At 35.9% G+C, this 18864-nt stretch overlaps 1 protein-coding gene across 6 annotated transcripts in view; it reads right to left on the minus strand.

The window, feature by feature from the left end:
* The window catches only part of ZNF326 (zinc finger protein 326), a 37287-nt gene extending 19009 nt beyond the window's left edge, over positions 1–18278 (minus strand). The window contains exons 1-6 of one of the 6 annotated variants that reach the window (XM_007113554.3): positions 17862–18278; positions 15994–16038; positions 8574–8609; positions 8367–8478; positions 5798–6203; positions 3236–3434 (exon numbers count right to left, since the gene is read on the minus strand). In XM_007113554.3, the coding sequence (XP_007113616.1) occupies positions 3236–3434; positions 5798–6203; positions 8367–8478; positions 8574–8609; positions 15994–16038; positions 17862–17877 (814 nt within the window). In that variant the 5' untranslated portion in view covers positions 17878–18278. Of the gene's footprint in view, positions 1–3235; positions 3435–5797; positions 6204–8366; positions 8479–8519; positions 8610–15993; positions 16040–17861 lie in introns of those variants that run through there. The other 5 variants (XM_007113555.4, XM_028489172.2, XM_024119825.3 and 2 more) reach the window with 5 other exon arrangements.
* Between the last annotated feature and the right edge of the window lie 586 nt (positions 18279–18864).

Below are 18864 nucleotides of genomic sequence, written 5' to 3' on the forward strand. Positions count from 1 at the left end.
GAGGGAAGAGATATGGGAACATATGTATATGTATAACTGATTCACTTTGTTATAAAGCAGAAACTAACACACCAATGTATAGCAATGATATACCAATAAAGATGTTAAAAAATATATATATATATATATATATATCTTATTTTTAAAACTGGATGTAAAAAATTTGAAAAACTGGACTACAAAATTTTGGAATATTCATTCATTACAATGATCTTAACCTCCTCCAGTCCCAACAAGATTAGGCAATCAAATATTAATTCTAAGGAAGAGAGTAATTTTTGCCCCCTTGCAATATCACCTAACTTGGAAGATAAAATGCTTTTCAGTCATCAAGGCAAAAATAAAATAAATATAAAAAACAAAAAATAATTCAGTGTAGTCAAAAACAGGCAAAGTATTTGTTGTAAATTATTTTGCTATTATGTTTTCACAAAGAATGTTGAGAAAGACATTTCCTTACCTTTTATTTATGTATCCTCTTGACAATCTAATTTGGTCAAATGTACTTGATTTCATTTAGAGATACATTACAAAGTTAAATAAAATACAATGACGGAGAAAAGAAACAGAGTAATCTGGCTCTGAACTTTTCTTTTTAAGATTTATTGAGATATAATTCAGTATAAACCATACGATTCACCCATTTAAAGTATGTAAATCCAATGTTTTTTAGAACATTCACAGACATGTGCAAACATTACCATAATCAATTCTAGAACATTTTCATCACCTTACAAAGAAATCTGGTACCCTGGTATTACTCCCTTCACACCCCACAGCCCAAAGCAACCAGTAATCTACTTTCTATCCCTATAGACTTCTGTATTCTACACTTTCAAATGAAAAGAATCATATATGTGGACTTCTGTGACTGGCTTCTTTCACTTCATTAATCTTTTCAAAGTTCATCCAAGTTGTAGCATGTATCAGTACTTCACTCCATTTTATGGCTGGAAAATATGCTACCATTCTATTCTGTATGGACATACCACATTTTGTTTATCCATTCATCCACTGATGAGCATTTGGGTTGTTTCTACCTTTTGGCTACTATGAACAACGATGTTATATGTATCCGTACACAAATTTTTGTGCAGACATGTTTTCATTTTTCTTGGTATATACCTAGGAGTGGAACTGCCGGATCATATGCTAATTTGTTTAATCATTTGAGGAACTGTTTTCCAAAGTCCCTGGACCGTTTTACATTCCCACCAGTGGTATAAGAAGGTTTTGATTTCTCCACATCCTTGCTAAGACTTGTTCTTATCTTTTTGATTCTAGCCATCCAGGTGAGTATGAAGTGGTATCTCATCGTGGTCCTGATTTAAATTTCCCTGCTAACTAATTGTTGGGCACTTTTTCATGTGCTTATTGGCTATCTGTATATCTTTTTGGGGAAAATGTCTGTTCAGATGCTCTGCTCACTTCTTTCAATTGGGCTATTTTTCTTTTTATTGAGTTTAAAAATTCTATATATTCTAGACCCAAGTCCCTTATCAGATATGTAATTTGCAAATATTTTCTCCTACTCTGTGAGCTGTCTTTTCACTCTCTTGATGGTGTCCTTTGAAGCACAGAAGTTTTTAATTTTGATAAAGTCCAATTTACCTATTTTTTATTTGGTTGCTCATTCTTTTAGTGTCATATCTAAGAATTCCTTGCCAAATCCAAAGCCATGAAGACTTACCCCTGTTTTCTTCTGAGAGTTTTACAGTTTCAGTCCTTGCATTTAGGTGCTGCATTTTAGCTTGTGCATGTGGCAATCCAGTTGTTCCAGCACCAACTGTTGAAAAAACTACTCTCTCCTCATTGAATAATTTTAGCATTTTTTCTAAAATAAATTTGACCATAGATTTATGAGTTTATTTCTGGACTCTCAATTCTATTCCATTGATCTATATGTCTGTCCTTGTGCCAGTACCACTCTGTCTTGATTACTGTGGCTTTGTAGTAAGTTTTGAAATCATGAAGTAATGAGTCTATTTTGTTCTTCTTTTTTTTCGGATTGTTTTGGCTATTTTACGTCCCTTGCAATTCCCTATGAATTTTAGAATCAACTTGTCAATTTTTGCAAAGAAGTTAGGTGGCATTCTGATAGGGATTGGGCTGAATGAGTAGATCAGTTGGGAGAGTATTATGATCTTAATAATGTTAAGTCTTCTGATCTATGAACATTTATTTAGTATTCCATTTATTTAGATCTTTAATTTCTTTCAACAATGTTTTATAGTTTTCAAAGTATAAGTTTTGCACTTTTGGTTTTTTCTAATTTATTTATTTTATTTATTTATTTTTGGTTGTGCTGGGTCTTCATTGCTGCACATGGGCTTTCTCTAGTTGCAGCGAGAGGGGGCTACTCTTCATTGCAGTGTGCGGGCTTCTCATTGTGGTGGCTTCTCTTGTTGTGGAGCACAGGCTGTAGGTGTGCGGGCTTCAGTAGTTGTGGCATACGGGCTCAGTAGTTGTGGCATATGGGCTCAGTAGTCATGGCTCGCAGGCTCTGGAGCACAGGCTCAGTAGTTGTGGCGCACAGACTTAGTTACTCCACGGCACGTGTGATCTTCCTGGACCAGGGCTCAAACCCATGTCCCCTGCACTGGCAGGCGGATTCTTAACCACTGCACCACCAGGTGAGCCCTGCACTTCTTTTGTTAAATTTATTCCTGAGTATTCAATTCTTCTTGATGCTAACTGAATTAAATTGTTTTCTTAATTCCATTTTCAGACTGGCTCTCAATTTTTAACACTATAAAAATGGAAATATGATTATCTCTAAGAATAATCATGTCCAGAAGATAAAAAGCAAATTAATTTTCTAGGAGAATACACAGCTTTTCCTGGTACCAAGGACCATGAAAAATTTCTTGCCTTTGACCTCATGAAGGGGATTCTATGTAATGGAACATACCACTTCTTCAATAATATATCCAAAAATAAATATAACACCCAAGAAAGGAGTCTGAATCAAAATCATGTGTGAGGTCTTTTTAAAAATATAGACGTTCTGGCTCCACCCTAAATCAAGATTTAGCAAAGAGGGGTGAACCAGGGCATGTGAATTAAAAAGTATCTTTCGGTAATTTTGATATCCATGACTGATTAGGGCATCTGCAGATCTGACTTCTACAATTGTAATTATTATACTGTTTCTCTATATAAACATGAAAAAATTATCTAAAATGCACTGAGTTAAATACCTTGAACCATAGCAAGGTTATGTTTTCTTACTTACTGGGTGATTTGCTGAGGCTCATCTTCTCCACAGGTTTTGCTAGCTTGGGTTTCTTGATAAAGGTTCCACCAGGCTTATTAAATGGTTGCATCATTTTTCTCTTTATTCCTCTTGCAGCAGTAACTGTCACATTGGTGGGTTTGTTTTGATAGTCAACAACAATTCCAGGTCTATGAATGCTTCCAAAATCACTCATATGCTGCAAATTTGTGAAATCAAGAAATATTAGCACAATATCCAAAGACAACGTATGAATTCATATATAATTTACATGTTACCTATCTAAAATTCTTCACCTGAAAATTCCTCAGAATGTAACTAAATTTTCCAAGTCCACTCTGAATAAATACATTGAAAAACTTTGTAAATTATTACATGAGCTCAAATCCACTGAATTAGTATTTTTATTTCCAGAAGAACAAATATGAATATTTCCTATTTTTTGATTCTTACAATTCAAAATTACTTTAGATCATAAACAACATATGTGCCTGTCAGAATATTACCACTTGTACAACTCTCTGACAACTCCTCTTCAGAGTTCCTAATCGATGTTTTCCCATGAAAAGACCTTAAAAGAAATCTTTATTTTACTAAAACCTGGCTTAAAACTAAGATACACAAAGAAGACCATATTTGAAGTTTGAAGTAAAAAAAGATCCAGAAATGATTTAGGATTTCTCCCTGTTGAAAAAGGGATGAGAAGGCGAGATGGAACATTAGTATGAAATAGGAGAGTTAAAGCATAACCATGCATCAACTTCCAAGACACACTTCAGATAAAGAATTGCATCTGACGTTCCATTCACATTCTTACCTAGAGAAACATATTCTGACCCAGAAGCCCAAGAAGCAAAAGTTTACAGACGAAGAGTCATGCAACCAAACGACTCTTTGTGTCCCTTCCTCTTCTCTTGTCGTTAACAAAATCCACTACACCAAGAGGCCACATGTTCATAGAAATTTACTCTACTAACCCTACTTTTAGAAGATAAAGATTGAGGAGTAATCTGAAGAGAAGGATCCAATGGGAATTGTACAAGTGAAGATTAAAAAAGAAAGCCCTATTGGTTCATCTATGTCATTAACAGGAAGAAAGAAAGAAAAGTCCATTCCGACTAGAATGGTGGAAACAAAGAACAGGAATACCTGTTTTTCTATCATGAAAACAAAATTGATATTTGAAGTCTCATTGAGAAAAAACTCATTTGCCTAATGGAAAACGTTAAGAGTTTTCCAAATTTTCCAACTGGAATAGATTTTCAATTTCAAAACCCAAAGCCTATTATCCCAACTATTTTTAATTAACCTACAATCATGAAGCATGGTAGAATAGCAACATATCAGTTGCTTACATTTGTATATTATGCTTAGGAATACCTATCTAACCTAGTAGACTTGAATAAATTAGTGTTTCCAGGTAATTTACATAGTCACATCAGAAAAATCTTCATCAATTATCCATTAAAGGTGCAATGCATTTTACATAAGTAAAGAGTAACTGTTATAAATGCAAAATTTCTACACAAGTATGACAAACTACACTGATGTACCAAAGGCTAGTGAGCAGTCAAAAATGTGTGCCCTACAGCATTTTTTATCAGAAGTACTTTCCTCTGCAAACAGAATATTAAGAGCAACTGACTTAAAAAAAATAAAACACTCCTCACGTTATAGCAAAAATACAATATTCTTTATAGGATCAAAGTGCATAATAACTCCACAAACTACATACCCTTACTAGGTAAAATTTCATGTCAGTCAAGTTACCTGAGAATGTAAGGCATAATCTTTATACTATATATCCTGAAATTAAATACCTGAAGACTAGTATATTTACTCATTTAAGCAGTAATTTACAAAATATTACTTCCTAGGAAGAAGCCATAGACATGTTTATACAGGGAGGAAATTATTTCTCAATAGTAAAACTAGTGACACAGGTAAAACAGAACACCCAGCAATAGGACATACTGTAAGAGAGTTAAGTTAGCAAAATTATACTGACCACAAATCATCTACAACCTATTATACATATCAACTACTTCACCATGTAAACATGGTTAAGCTACCCTCAACTATCACCGACTTTTAGTCTCTTGTGTTTAATGTGAAATATGAAGCTTTGAAGAAATTCTACGTGCTAGAGTTTAGCAGCAAAGTATACACATTTTATCATACATTGCACCTTTAACCTACTCAAAAACTCCAAAAGGGTTCATTACCTTTACATAATCCAAGAACTGTCCCACTAGCAAAATTGCTAGTGTTTACAAGGAAAAATGCAACTCCTTTTAACCCCTTTTAGACCAAACCTAATATCCTCACCTTTTTAATAAAGGGAGATTTGGCAAAACTTTATGAACAGTCATCTCACACTGCCACGTTATTTTCTGAGGTGGAAAAACTTTTATAGGCAACCTAAAAATTATGCTTAGGACTCAGCTTTTCTTCAAAATACACTGGGATGAACAGTGTTTACTCTAGTTGAAAACCATGGTCTTGAAAGGGTTTAAAAGAGTGACTAGTGAAAAGAATCTGAAAAGATTCTGTTGTACTTACTCCTCGGCCTCGGCCTCTGCCTGTTGATGGTCCTCCAAAAGCATCATAGTTTCTGCTTCCAAACGTACTTTCAGGATAAGCAGGCGTTCCTCTCCCCCGAGAGCCTACAGGTGCAGGCTTCATATGGGGTGAAGAAAAACTGCTGTAGGAAGAGTAATTCTCTCTTCCTCTGTCCTCCATAAACCCAGGCCTCAATTTTGAACGGGAGTAAGGTGCTTCCCAGCTAGACCCGCCCTGGTTTCTACCTCCGAAAGAGTCAAGGCTATTCCGGTAGGAGCTCTCAAATCGACCACCATAACTACCTCCGAAGCGGCTTTGTTCGGGTTCATTAAAACCATAGCCAGATCTGTACAGATCTCGCCCACCCAGAGAAGACCTGGAGTCGTAAGACTCATAAGGTCCAAACCTGGAAGAGTTGCACAGTGAGGGAAAAAACAAAAGTAAGCTTACTAATGTTAGACAATTCAAAAGACAAATTATCAGATGACATTTATCAACTAAAATTCATTTATACCATACTGGTTTGCACAGTTCTACTTTTGTTCACACTTGATTAGGGCTGGGCAGTTCAACATGAGACCAGATAGAAAGCTATCTGAGTCAGTGTTTAAATAAGAATTGAGTTAAGTAAACCTTAGCTTAAAAATCTGCTTTTTGGCAGCTTTCTATATTATTAGAAAGAAAAGATTTGTCTGTCATTATTTAAGCCCAGCCCTAGTCTTGGGAAAAGTCATTTGTTAAAGTTCACAAACTACTCAAACTTTCTTTGAATCCATCCCTAATACTGGAAAATACAAAATATTTACAGTATTTTGGCTTTCAATAGGGACACAAATTGTGAAGACTACACAGATGTAGGCTACTTGTGACACAGAAGAGATCCATTTGCACCCCCAATAATCTATATGACAAAACTGCTTCATTGTGTCTACAGCAGTCAAAATTGGGAGAATTATCTGGTTATAAAGTTTGGCAACTTGCCAAACTTTGGTTAAGGTCAATTATCAATCCTCAGTCACTTTTTACTTGTAGACTAATAAATCTAACAAATCTAGAAGGATAAGCACATAAAATAGAACATAAAAGTAAAAGACCACCAACATATACCCTCTGCATATGAATTTTCAAGGCAGATTAGAAAGAATACATTTTATAAGGTCTTCAATTATTTGAAAAATTATTCCCTATTATAAAAAATTATTCCCTAGTAGCACATAAAATTATCACATAAAGCTACTCTAAAAAAGGGAGTGTACAGTCTCCTCAAGGTTTTAATAGAGCCAACAGAAGAAACAAATCATTTTACTTCTCACCAAAGCATGGATTACAAAAGTCGCTTATCTTACAACAAAGTTTTATAAAGGCCCACAATTACACGAGATAAATGATAACATCTACATAGTTTACGCACATTACATTTACAATGTAATAGGGCAGGAAAAGATATGGTAAAACATTTAAATGTGTTACATTACTTCAATTATTTACAGATCACTAAATAGAAGGTACTATTTACTTCTGAATCCTAGTAACCATATAAAAATTATTCCTCTTTTCAACTACATTTTTCAAAACATCTATCACGTAAGCAAAATTGTTGTATCTACTTTCTTGATTTTTCTCTACTATAAACCATAATGGCACACTTGAAGCAGAAAAAAGAAAAGTAAGCATCATTCGGTCCATCCTTAAGGAATCCAGATCCTTCAATTTATGAAGAAGGACAATACTTTCAAATGTTTCCTAACTAGTTTTACTTATATCTAGTAGGAAACTTTGTGCCTCAAAAAGTAGATCCCCCCTTGACCTGAAATGTGGTCAACCCTAAAGCCTGTAGGAGTTCAACTAGGTTTAAGCTTTACACAGCATTGACAGTGAAACATAAGTACAATCTAAATTCTACTGCATTAAAATAAGCAAAGGTATCATACTCATGGCTTTAATATAATGTTCCTAAGTCTAGAGCACAAGTGTTTCTGGTATAAGCAGTACCTGCCAATAAATAATCTAGACATGATTTAAAGAACACTTTTATTATTACAATATGCTCTTGTAACTTACTTTAAAATTAAAATTAAAATTAAAAGAATAACTATTTTAAATGTTTCTTAGAAATTGAATGTTGCTAGACTGGTTCAGTTAAACCCATTCTAGTCAAAGACTGCTTTGCTGCTTTATAGAGTACCCCACAGTAGTAAAGATTTTTGGAAATTCATAACAAAAAGCTTCACAAATAATATTTCCAATAACATTTTTATATCATTTGTTCAGGACATTCTGATTGATAAGCAGTTAAAAGTCAAAGAAGTAAAAAAAAAAAAAAAATGCTCACTGCTAAAGACAGAAAATCTTACTCTATTATAATGAAATGATAAAGGTTTTCCTGAGATTTTCCTAATGTCTGCCAGTGATGCTAAGATAATTTTTAGAACCATTAACACCTTTCAACATTTAAGGTGATTCTAAATAGCAAAGTTCAAGTAGCGTCACATGCCTAAGGAATAGGAAATTAGAATATCCAGAATCTTACAGTCATCTAATTATTTGGCCAAGTGATGAAGCAATTTACCTGCTACCCCCACCACCACCACTGTGACTGTCCATGCCATATGACTGGTTTAGGTAGGAGTCCATGGATCTTTGACCCCCACAGGATCCATGGCCATAGTCACGATCCATCCCTACAAAGAGTTTAAAAAGAAAAAAATTAAATGACGCTCACCTTTACTGGCACTCAAAAGAAGAATTTTTAGATAAATATCCTTGAATGTCAGACCTCCATAAGATCCGGGGCCATAATCACGATCCATTCCTAAAAGAGTCAATAGCAAAAGGTCAGTAAGATACCATTCTCTTCAGGAATCTTTGCATAAAACACAAGATATTCATATCAATCAACTGAGATGATAATTCATCATTAACATTTAAGCTAAAGTCACAACAGACACTGAAGAAAAAAACACACAGATTATAATCTACTGAAAAATCAGATTTGCTAATGAAACCTAATTTTTCAAAGAAAAACATTATCAACTAAAAAGTTCTATATTAAAATTATCTTCAATATAGCCAATGTTTATTTGACTAGGGTACTACCATAAGGCCCTGTGTTAGGTGCTACATGGTTCATAATTAGTAATTCCTATTCTCAAGAAAAGTCAGTATTTAATAATGTCAAAAGGAAAAATTTTTGTTACAAGTATAGTCTTCTACATCTAACTCCTCTCAAAATGTCTAAAAACTCAGAAGCAGCCACATTTTAAATTAGCCCAATTGAAATTAGTTCACAGTAACTGAAATAGGTATCTTTAAAAAGTAAAATCAGAGTAGGGCCAATCTGTGGTACTGTGCCTATAAATAATGACTCAACAAATATTTAAATCCTCAAATACTCTGAATAAAGGGAATGAATGTGAATTCTAGCAATGCAGACACTAAAAAAAAATTATGATACAATCGAGGCACTTATTTTATTACACTGTAATTCCACTTACATCCCAACCTCTGACATGAAAAACAAATACAACAAAAGAGGTAATAAAATGAATTTACTATGATTATAAAATTGAAAAAATTTAAAAACCATTCAGAATGTGTTTCCTATAAAGTCCTTTAAGATCCTTCATTTATCACCCTCTCCAAGTTTTATGCACTAATAAATGTAAGAATATACACGGAGCAAATACATTAATTTTTATCTTTTAAAAATGCTAAATTTTAATTATAATCATATAAATATGATTTCTGGTCCTAACAACAAAATCTTGCAACTTTAAACCTGAGAGCAACCTAAATGATCAAATTTAATCGTTTCATTTTATAGATTATGGAACTAAAAAGTCCAAAGAGATGAAATGATTTTCCCGAAGTCTCATAAATAACCACCCCTCTAGTTTCGTGCTGTCGCTTCTATATGAAACACTCTCTTCTACCACCCCAAATATCGGCTTGTTGAAATTTTCTAATCTTTTAAAGTCCATTTCAAATACTAATCCTTTCAAGAACATTTTTACTGATGTTATCTCTGTTGATTATCATCTTTTTCTTTTGAATATCTACACAACTCTGTAGCTCTTACATGGTATTTATGATACTCTGCCTTATACAGTATTCTGCTATTTGTGGCCTAATTTTTTTTTTTTTTTGGCTGCGCCACATAGCATACAGAGATCTTAGTTCCCCAACCAGGGGTGGAACCTGTGTCCCCTGGAAGCGTGAAGTCTTAACCACTGGACTGCCAGGGAAGTCCTGTGGCCTCATTTTAAATGTACACTAGACTTGTGGTCAGGGTCTGATTTTTGACAAATTTTTTATGCACCCTAGGACAGCAGTTTTCAATAGCCTGTTGACTACTGAGAGTTGCCAGGACCCCTTCAGAGGGTCCACAAGGTCAAACTATTTTTATAAACAGTACTAAGATATTATCTGCCTTTTTCACAGTGTTGAAAACTTTTTTGCACTGAAGATGCAGAAGCACTGGTGGATAAAACTGTTGGCGCTATAGCACAAATCAAGGCAGTGACACCAGACCACACTAGTAGCTGTAGTGCACACTTGCAGTAAAAAATAATAAAAATGCCATCATTGCTTAAAGAATGTCCTTGATGAAGCAGTAAGAATTATTAATTTTATTAAATCATGACCTTTGAGTACACTCTCTTTATGATATTCTGCACAGTAAAATGGAAAATGTATGTAAAGCAATTTTGCTGCATATCAGTGCATAAAGTTCCCTTAAGTGCAATCGTTCTCTCCAGGAAAAGCCATTGAATTAGCCACTTTTTACAAGGAATACTATTTTTACTGAAAGGAAAGACTGGCATTCAAAAACTATGGCTTTCAGACTTGAGCATCTGGCAGACACTTTCTCAAAAATGAAGTGAAACTCACTTCAAAGAAAACAGGTGACAATATTTGTTGCCAATGAAATTCAAGCTCTCACGTGAAAATAAGAATTTTATAAAACTTGAGCTTGACAGCTTCCCAATACTTAAAGGTTTTTCTGATAAAATTGATACTAGTATTACTGAATATGACTTTTTACATTGTACAATAAAATCTGTCAATATTTGGAAAATCCAAATAACTCAATAAACCAGTACTTTTCAAATAACTAATGCCTGATATTACAGTATCATAAATCGTAAAAAGATCCAAAGTGCAAGGCATACAAATGGATTTTAATATAACAAAAAGTTTATCAATATACAGAAAGTACTGAGATATTTTACATTGTTTTTTGTTCATACTAAGACTTCAAGTCAAGTTCATACTAAGACTAAGACAGCATACCTCAATTCAGACTCTCCACACTGCAAGTGCTCAATAGTCATACGTGGTTAGTGTCTACCATATCAGATAACACAGTTCTAGACTGATAAAACAGTCAGTTATCTGTCTTTAGAGTTGGTATTATACAATATAATTTGCTCATATCTCATATAGGGGACAATTTCGACATTAAAATAAAGTTTTCAAAATAAAAAGCTTCCTCTAAAGGCCTCATATTAAAATGTAATTTTAGACTTAGGTTCAGTTAGGTACACAAAACAAAAAAACTTGTATTTCGTTACTTCTGCTCATTTCTATTTTGAGTCAGCAGAGGCTTCCTTTGGATACTAAATCTTTCAGTTTTTTGATTCTGTGTGTTTTTATTTCACTACAGAGTCATAAATTACTAACATTTATTGAACACTCACCTTGTGCAAGGCACTGTGGAGTACACAAAAATTAACAGAGCTATCTTTATATTGCAATGACTTGGGCTTACTGTTCATACTACTGTTACTATTCAGTTAATTAAAAAGGAAAAGAGGAAAAGTCTTTATATGCATTGCATATAATCAGTGTGATTATAGGGATATAGATTCTATAAGATGACCATTTATATATAAACAATATTCTTCCAGGTTACTGAATGAATTTAAAAATCACTTTAAAAATAAAGTTGTAAGACTATAACATACCTTTACTATTAATATTAAATGAGAACAAGGATATACTGTACAACACAGGGAATACAGCCAGTATTTTACAATAACTATAAATGGAATATAACCTTTAAAAATTGTGAATCACTGTTATACACCTGAAACATATAGTATTCCATCAACTATTTCTGAATAAAAAAATATATTAAATGAAAGTAACTCACTCAAAAATTAAACTGACATTTTAAATCAAATCTGTTCTATTGCTTTGATTATGCTATCATATAAATGATAAGCTCAACAAATGTTAAAACTCATGTATAATTAAATCACAAGGTAAGAGCTGTGGAGTAGTACGAAAAAACAACTGACTTATGATCAAAATAACTAAGAAGTTGTATGACACTAAGTCATGAATGAGACCACTTTTTACCACCTCCACACTACTAGCATCATGGTGCAGGCCACCAGCATCTCTCACCTACATTATCGCAACAGTCTCCCAACTGGTTTTCCTGCTTCCACTTCTGCTCCCTTTCTGTTTATTGTGAAGAAAATAGCTAGAAGAATTCTGTTAAAATGTAAGTTAAATTATGTTCAATGCTCAGTACTTTCCAATGGCTTCCCATCTTACTCCAAGTAAAAGCTAAAGTCTTAAGATAATCTATAAGGCCCTACACCAGTGGTCCTTACCCATGGGCAATTTTGCCCCCAAGAGGACATTTCGTAATGTCTGAAAACATTTTTGGCTGTCACCAAAATGGGTAGTGGGTGCTACCTGCATCAAATGACAACAGGCCAAGGATGCTGCTAGAACATTCCACAATGCACAGCACATTCCCCCAACAACGATAAATTATCTAGTCCAAAATGTCAACAGTGTCAAAGTTGAGAAATCCTGCCCATTACCTCTTAACTTTATCTACCCCACTGCCTCTTAATTTCATCATCTATGGTCTCCCCTTACTCCACTCTAGCTATACTAGGTCCCTTGCTGTTCCTAGACTACAACAGGCATATATCCATTTTTGCACCTGCTATTCCCTCTGCCTGGAATGCTCTTCTTCTGTATCTGGGTTGCTCACACCCTCAACTCTTTCAGGTCTTCACTTTCTATTGCTTCCTAGATATTAAGCAAATTGACTTTCAATGCCTTCTGGCTACACCTCACTATTCTAACCTTGTTTTAAGATTACTCAGCAAAAATCATCTGCTGTAGTCAAGCCCATCTTAAGTCTCTCTGAAGCACAGTGTACTCAGCCCTACCTTTGTTCTGTGTGTTTTTACTTCACTACAGAGTTCCTTCTTGCTTTCCCTCTACCCAAAATGCTTTCCCTTTTTTTGTCTGCTATTTATATAAGAAGAATTATTTTAAAGCAAGGAAATATGAAGACACTGGAAATACAACTTCCTTCCAAGAAATTTGTATCTTGACATGTTTTCCAGTGTCTTCTACTTCATTTCAGTCGCTGGAAAATACAACACTGACAATCAATGCATTGTTGGCTTCAACTGGTAACTACTACACACCTTTTATTTCCTAAAGTCTACAGCATTCTTCCCCTAGATAGCTTCATGGCTTGCATCCTCATCTCCCTCAAATCTATGCTCATAAGTTATCCTTTTAGTGAGGCTTTCCCTAGCTAATCTCTTTAAAATTGTAACACACGCACACACACACAACCCTGCCCTGTGTTATTATTCTCCCTAGCAATTGCAATAGTACAATATATATTACTTCTTGTTTACTGTCTATTTCACCCCACTAGACGGTACACTTCACAAAGGCAGGAATATGTGTCCATTTTGTTCACTGCTATATTGCTAGCTCCAAGAACAATATCTGATACATAGCACTCAATAAATATCTGTTGAAGTCAAACTACATCCCTGAAATTAAGTTCCTCATTTATAAAATGTAGATAACTCAGACCTCAAAGTGGTGTCAAGCAGTGGTCTTTACCTAAAGATGCATTCCAAAATCATTCAAAGTAGTTCTTTAAAACTTACATAGTTGGGACCATTTACTCTAAAAATTAAGATTCAAGGGGACTAGAGTATGACCTAAACAGATACACTTTGAAACAGCTCCACAGGGAAGTCTAACAATCACCCTTAAATGAGAACCACTGTTGGAACTACAATTAAGAGAAAAATAAGTCATAACATTAGTAAAAAACTAATTTGAAAAGATATATGCACCCCCATTTTCACTGCAGCATTATTTACAATAGCCAAGATATGGAATAGCCCAAGTGCCCATCAATAGACTAATGGATAAAGATAATGTGATGGGATATATATGTATGTATATACATGAAATATTACTTAGCCATTAAAAAGAATGGAATCTTGCCATTTGCAACATGGATAGATCTTGAGGGCATATGCTAAGTGAAATAAATCAGACAAAGAAAGATAAATATTATACGATTTCACTTATATGTAGAATCTAAAAAAAAAAAACAAATCAAATCAGAACAAAACAAACAAAAAAGCCTAGCTCGTGGATATAACAGATTGGTGGTTGCCAGAGAAGGGGCGTAGGTATAGGAGTGGGTGAAATGGGTGAAGGGAGTCAGAAGGTACAAACTTCCAGTTATAAAATAAACAAGTCATGGGGATGTAATGTATAGCACAGTGACTATAGTTAGTAATAGTGTATTGAATATTTGACAGTTGCTAAGAAAGTAAATCTTAAAAGTTCTCATTACAGGAAAACTATGTATGGTGATAGATGGTAACTAGACTTATTGTGGTGATCATTTCACAATGTATACAAATTTGGGATCATTATGCTGTACACCTGAAACTAATATAATGCTATGTGTCAATTATACTTCAATTAAAAATAAAGTGCAAGTTTTAAAAAGAAGGTCATAATATTAGTGACAGAAATTTCTGAAGCCCTTTTTGCAACACTGTACATTAAGAAAATAAACTTCTGGCCCTCTATAATTCTGCATTTCAAAGCCCTATATTTAGGCATTAAATTCAACTCTCTGTTACAGCTTACTGGAGATCATGGCCTTCTATTATTCCAAACCTCTTTGGTAAAAGTACTAGTTCTACTGACTCCAGTTTAAAATCCTGGATTCATTTTTATTCATCCTTCTCAATTTTCTACTCACTACTAGGCAGCCTGAAAGTTCTGCTAATTTTCTCAAGAAATAGCTTAATATTTTTTAAATTACTATCATCACCTCCCAAGTTCAAGGTCCAAAATCCTTACACCTGAATTTACGAAACAGCCTTCTTGATAATTTTCCAGTTTTCAATCTAACCTACATGTCATGCAAATTAAACTTCTTCTGGTAATTTTATTATATCACTCTGCTGCTCGAAAATATATTTTTCAGCCCTCAATATACACTGACTACTTCCTATATGTTTAACCTTTTTAGTCAACATCAAAGTTTCTCTAAATTCTTAGAGATGATAAATAGAAATTAACTGAATGTTAATTATTCCCATAAAATGACATGGTCTTCTTTACGTAGTAGTACATTTACTTCAGTTTTATTTAGTGAATATATTACATCCTGTACAACAGTTGAATTTTGCATTTCTCTGGCAATTAGGATATTTAATTCCACTCCCTGGTGTCATTCATATAATGCTTTTTAACCTCTTTGAATTGTTCCATGTTTTTTGTGTTATTATCCTGTCTGGTAAAGCCTTAACTCTAATAACTATCAAAACACCACCCCAATTGTATGCTGCATACCTCTTATGATTTTACCTAGCTCTGTAGTCACAACTCTAATGTCACGCTTATGTCAATAAACAATCAGGCTTCTTTATGTGCTCCTCTAGACAGTTCTTTATATACTAACACATTTGGACACATTAAAGCAAATGACCTCAAAAACAAGGTCAAAATGTTACAAAAGAAGCAGTATAAAACAAAGCCAATAATCCACTTAATCTACTTTACTCAATACCAAAACCTCTAATTCAACAAAAATAACTCAGCTAGTTGCATCACTCAGTGCAGTCAGGGCCTTTTGGAATAAATTAAAGGATTCATAATTCAAATAAAACAGAGTCAAATTAATCTGAATAGCCCTAAGTTTTGCTGATCCCAAATTCTCTAACTCAAATAATATATATATTATAACAATATTAACAATGATACATCAAGAGACCAACAATGACCGAAACAAGGCACAATTCCCTTTTTACATTGGTACTTTATATGGATGAAGAGTAAAACTGAAATGCATTCCCTTAATTATTTCAGAGCAAATGAAAGAGGATACTCACCATTAAAGCTCTGATAAGTATTTCTGCAAGCAGAGTGTGTGTAATCTATGAAGACACATTTAACAGAAAGGAATTAGTGCAATATTAGCAAAACTCTGAAATTATATACCCATCTACTAAAAACAAACACAATTTTTTAAATGCCATTAATGCAATTATCTGCAAAAATACGGTGTAAATAATTATAAATATTTCATATGGGAAAATACATATCCCTTTCTTTTCACTATCTCCCCAAATGGCAGGTTTATCATCCAAATCTTGGTAATGTAAAAATTAGTTTATAAAACCTAATATATAATAACATCCAAAAAAGGGATCCAGTACTGATTTATATGGAGTAACAAAAAGGAAGGCTTAATTTGCTCTCTAAAGATTTCAAAATCTTATCTGAGAAATGTATATACATATATGTGTGGTGCTACATCTACCCAGGATGTGGCATCATCACCAAAAAATCATAATGATAATTTCTCTGTCAAAACGAATTCGGCAATTGTTAAATCCTTTAGTTAATTTTACCAATAAATATTGAAAGAAAAGAATTTAACAGAGTGGTCATTTGGATACAACAGAATCCAACTACACTACACAGGATTAGTCAAAGTCCAACTAAAACAAAAAAAACACCAGAGTGTGCTACTGTTAATACCTAAACTTCCTGTTTCAAAGTAACTTAAAACTATCCACAAAAGGGTTATTCCAATCCCCTTTCATATACTTAGATTTGATAGCTTTAACTCTCTGTGGCATGAAATCAAATCAAAGATCAAAAGATTATTTGTCGGACTCACAGCACATTCAAAGATAATTCTGGGGGTTGGGTTAGAGGCTTAGAACTAGGTAGTGAACTGATTTTATTTAGAAATGCCTGGTTACTCAGGACTAAATCCAGTTTATTCATACCCCTTCTCATGTCTCCCTAATGCTGTCATTACGTATTCATTTTACCTTGACACCCGTTCCTATAAAGTTGGCCAAGATTTGAAGAGAAGTTGAAAACCAAATTAATTTTACTTCGTGAGCCTATGAAAATGCTTTAAAGAACTGGCCTGAGAGACGACTGAAAGGTACTGCTAAAATACGGTTTATTTAAACAGCAAGTCCAACCCAGGCGGTTGTGCACAGGTCTGAATTTGAAGGGCATGTGATGCTGTGCCAGAATTCTGACTAACTTAAGTCCCATCCATACACCGTCCAGAGAAAAATGCTTTGGTTCACAGACGTATTTCAAATTAGGGATTAAGGCCCGGGCAATGTTTGTTGGTGGATAAATATCCCAGTTTGCTAACCAGAAATACCTTACTTTCCATTCCGGATAGAGATCTACCTATGCTTATCACTTACAGATGCCCTTTAAACTCATCTTAAACTAAGACAACCAGGAACACGACCGTGAACAAGCCTCTGAAAATCCTATCTAGCAAGAAGTAACCTGTGTTTGGGGATTGACTAAAAGGACGATCTGGGTCGCTGCCCACGGCGCGAGTGCGAGCCGCGGGAAGGGAGGCCCGCTTGCCGCTTAGCCCGAGACAGGGAAGTTGGAAGCGTCGGGGCAATTTCCACGCAGCGGGGCGGGGACCAGTCTGGGGCCGAGTCCGGAGGCCGCGGCGCTTTGGGCGCGTCCTTACCCACACCAAGGCCGGCGCGGAACTCCAGGGTCGGGGGCCACAGCGGGCGCCGGGCCGGGGGATCGGGCGCGCCGGTCCACACAGAGGCCGACTCCGGGCACCGGGCCCGCGGCGGGCGGGCGGCCTCCGGGCCCGCAGAACAAAGCCCACACGGCCATCTTGAGACGGTAAACAGACCCCCGGGGCAGGCCACCCCGCCTCCCGCCGCCGCGGCGACCAGCCAGAGGCCGCGCTTACCGTCCTCGAAGTCCATGGCGGAGGCTCGGGGCCGACGGCCTCGGCGGCGCTGGGCTGAGCTGTGGCGGGAGGCGAGCGCCCGTGACCCGCGGTTACACACAGCCAGTCAACGCGACCAAGAGCGGAGCTACCGGCCGGGGAGCCGCAGGCCACAGCGAGGCTGGAAGGCGGGGCCGGCTGGCGCTGCCGGCCGTCGCAGCGCGGCCTGCGATTGGCTGGCGCTGGCTGGTGGGCGGACCCTCGAGTGGGGGCGGGAAGCAGGTCTGCTGTCACGCTCCCAGGTGCTGACCCTCTCGGAGCGGACGAGGGGTTGTAAGGAAGGTGGAAAAAAAAGGAGCCCCAGAGACTGGCCGGGGTCGTGGGAAAGAGAGCTGGGTGTTCTGGAAGGTCTGGCTGCGGCCCGCCATGTTTGATTCTGGCAAGAGCGAAAGGATCTGGTTGGAATACCTTCCTCCTGCCCGAACTAATATATTATACCACGTGCCGACATTTTGCTTTTTATTGGCTGGTGATGACTGATCAGAAAATGTTAAAATCCTTTTGGAGTTTCTGTCGTGGAGACGCAGAAGTCCAGGACATTTTTAGAACTCTGTGAGCAGAGAACAGATTGCTAAATAGGAAACAATTATGAGTATGATCCAAGACAGGCCATGATCAAGTTCTGAGTTTCAAGGTGCAAAATAAAAATGTTGTAAAAGTTAACAGGGAAGATTTGTGGCAGGAGTCATCCAGAACTTGAAGAACAACAACGGGCAAACACATATATTTATTAGCATTGTATTATTGTCACTTTGGAAATAGTGTTGGGGACAGTGGGCAAAGTCATTCACCCACAAGGCAATGTGGAAAAAGACAACTGTTAGGTCATTCTAACCCTGGAGCAGCTTGAACTCCAGGTTAGAAAACATTTTTTTCATAGCGCAAATGGTGTCAACAATGAGTTGATCACAGGATAGGAAATCGTGAATCAAGCCCTTTGCCCTTCTTTGGGGTCCAAGCAATT

Source organism: Physeter macrocephalus, chromosome 4 (assembly GCF_002837175.3).
Source record: "Physeter macrocephalus isolate SW-GA chromosome 4, ASM283717v5, whole genome shotgun sequence".
NCBI lineage: Eukaryota > Metazoa > Chordata > Mammalia > Artiodactyla > Physeteridae > Physeter > Physeter macrocephalus.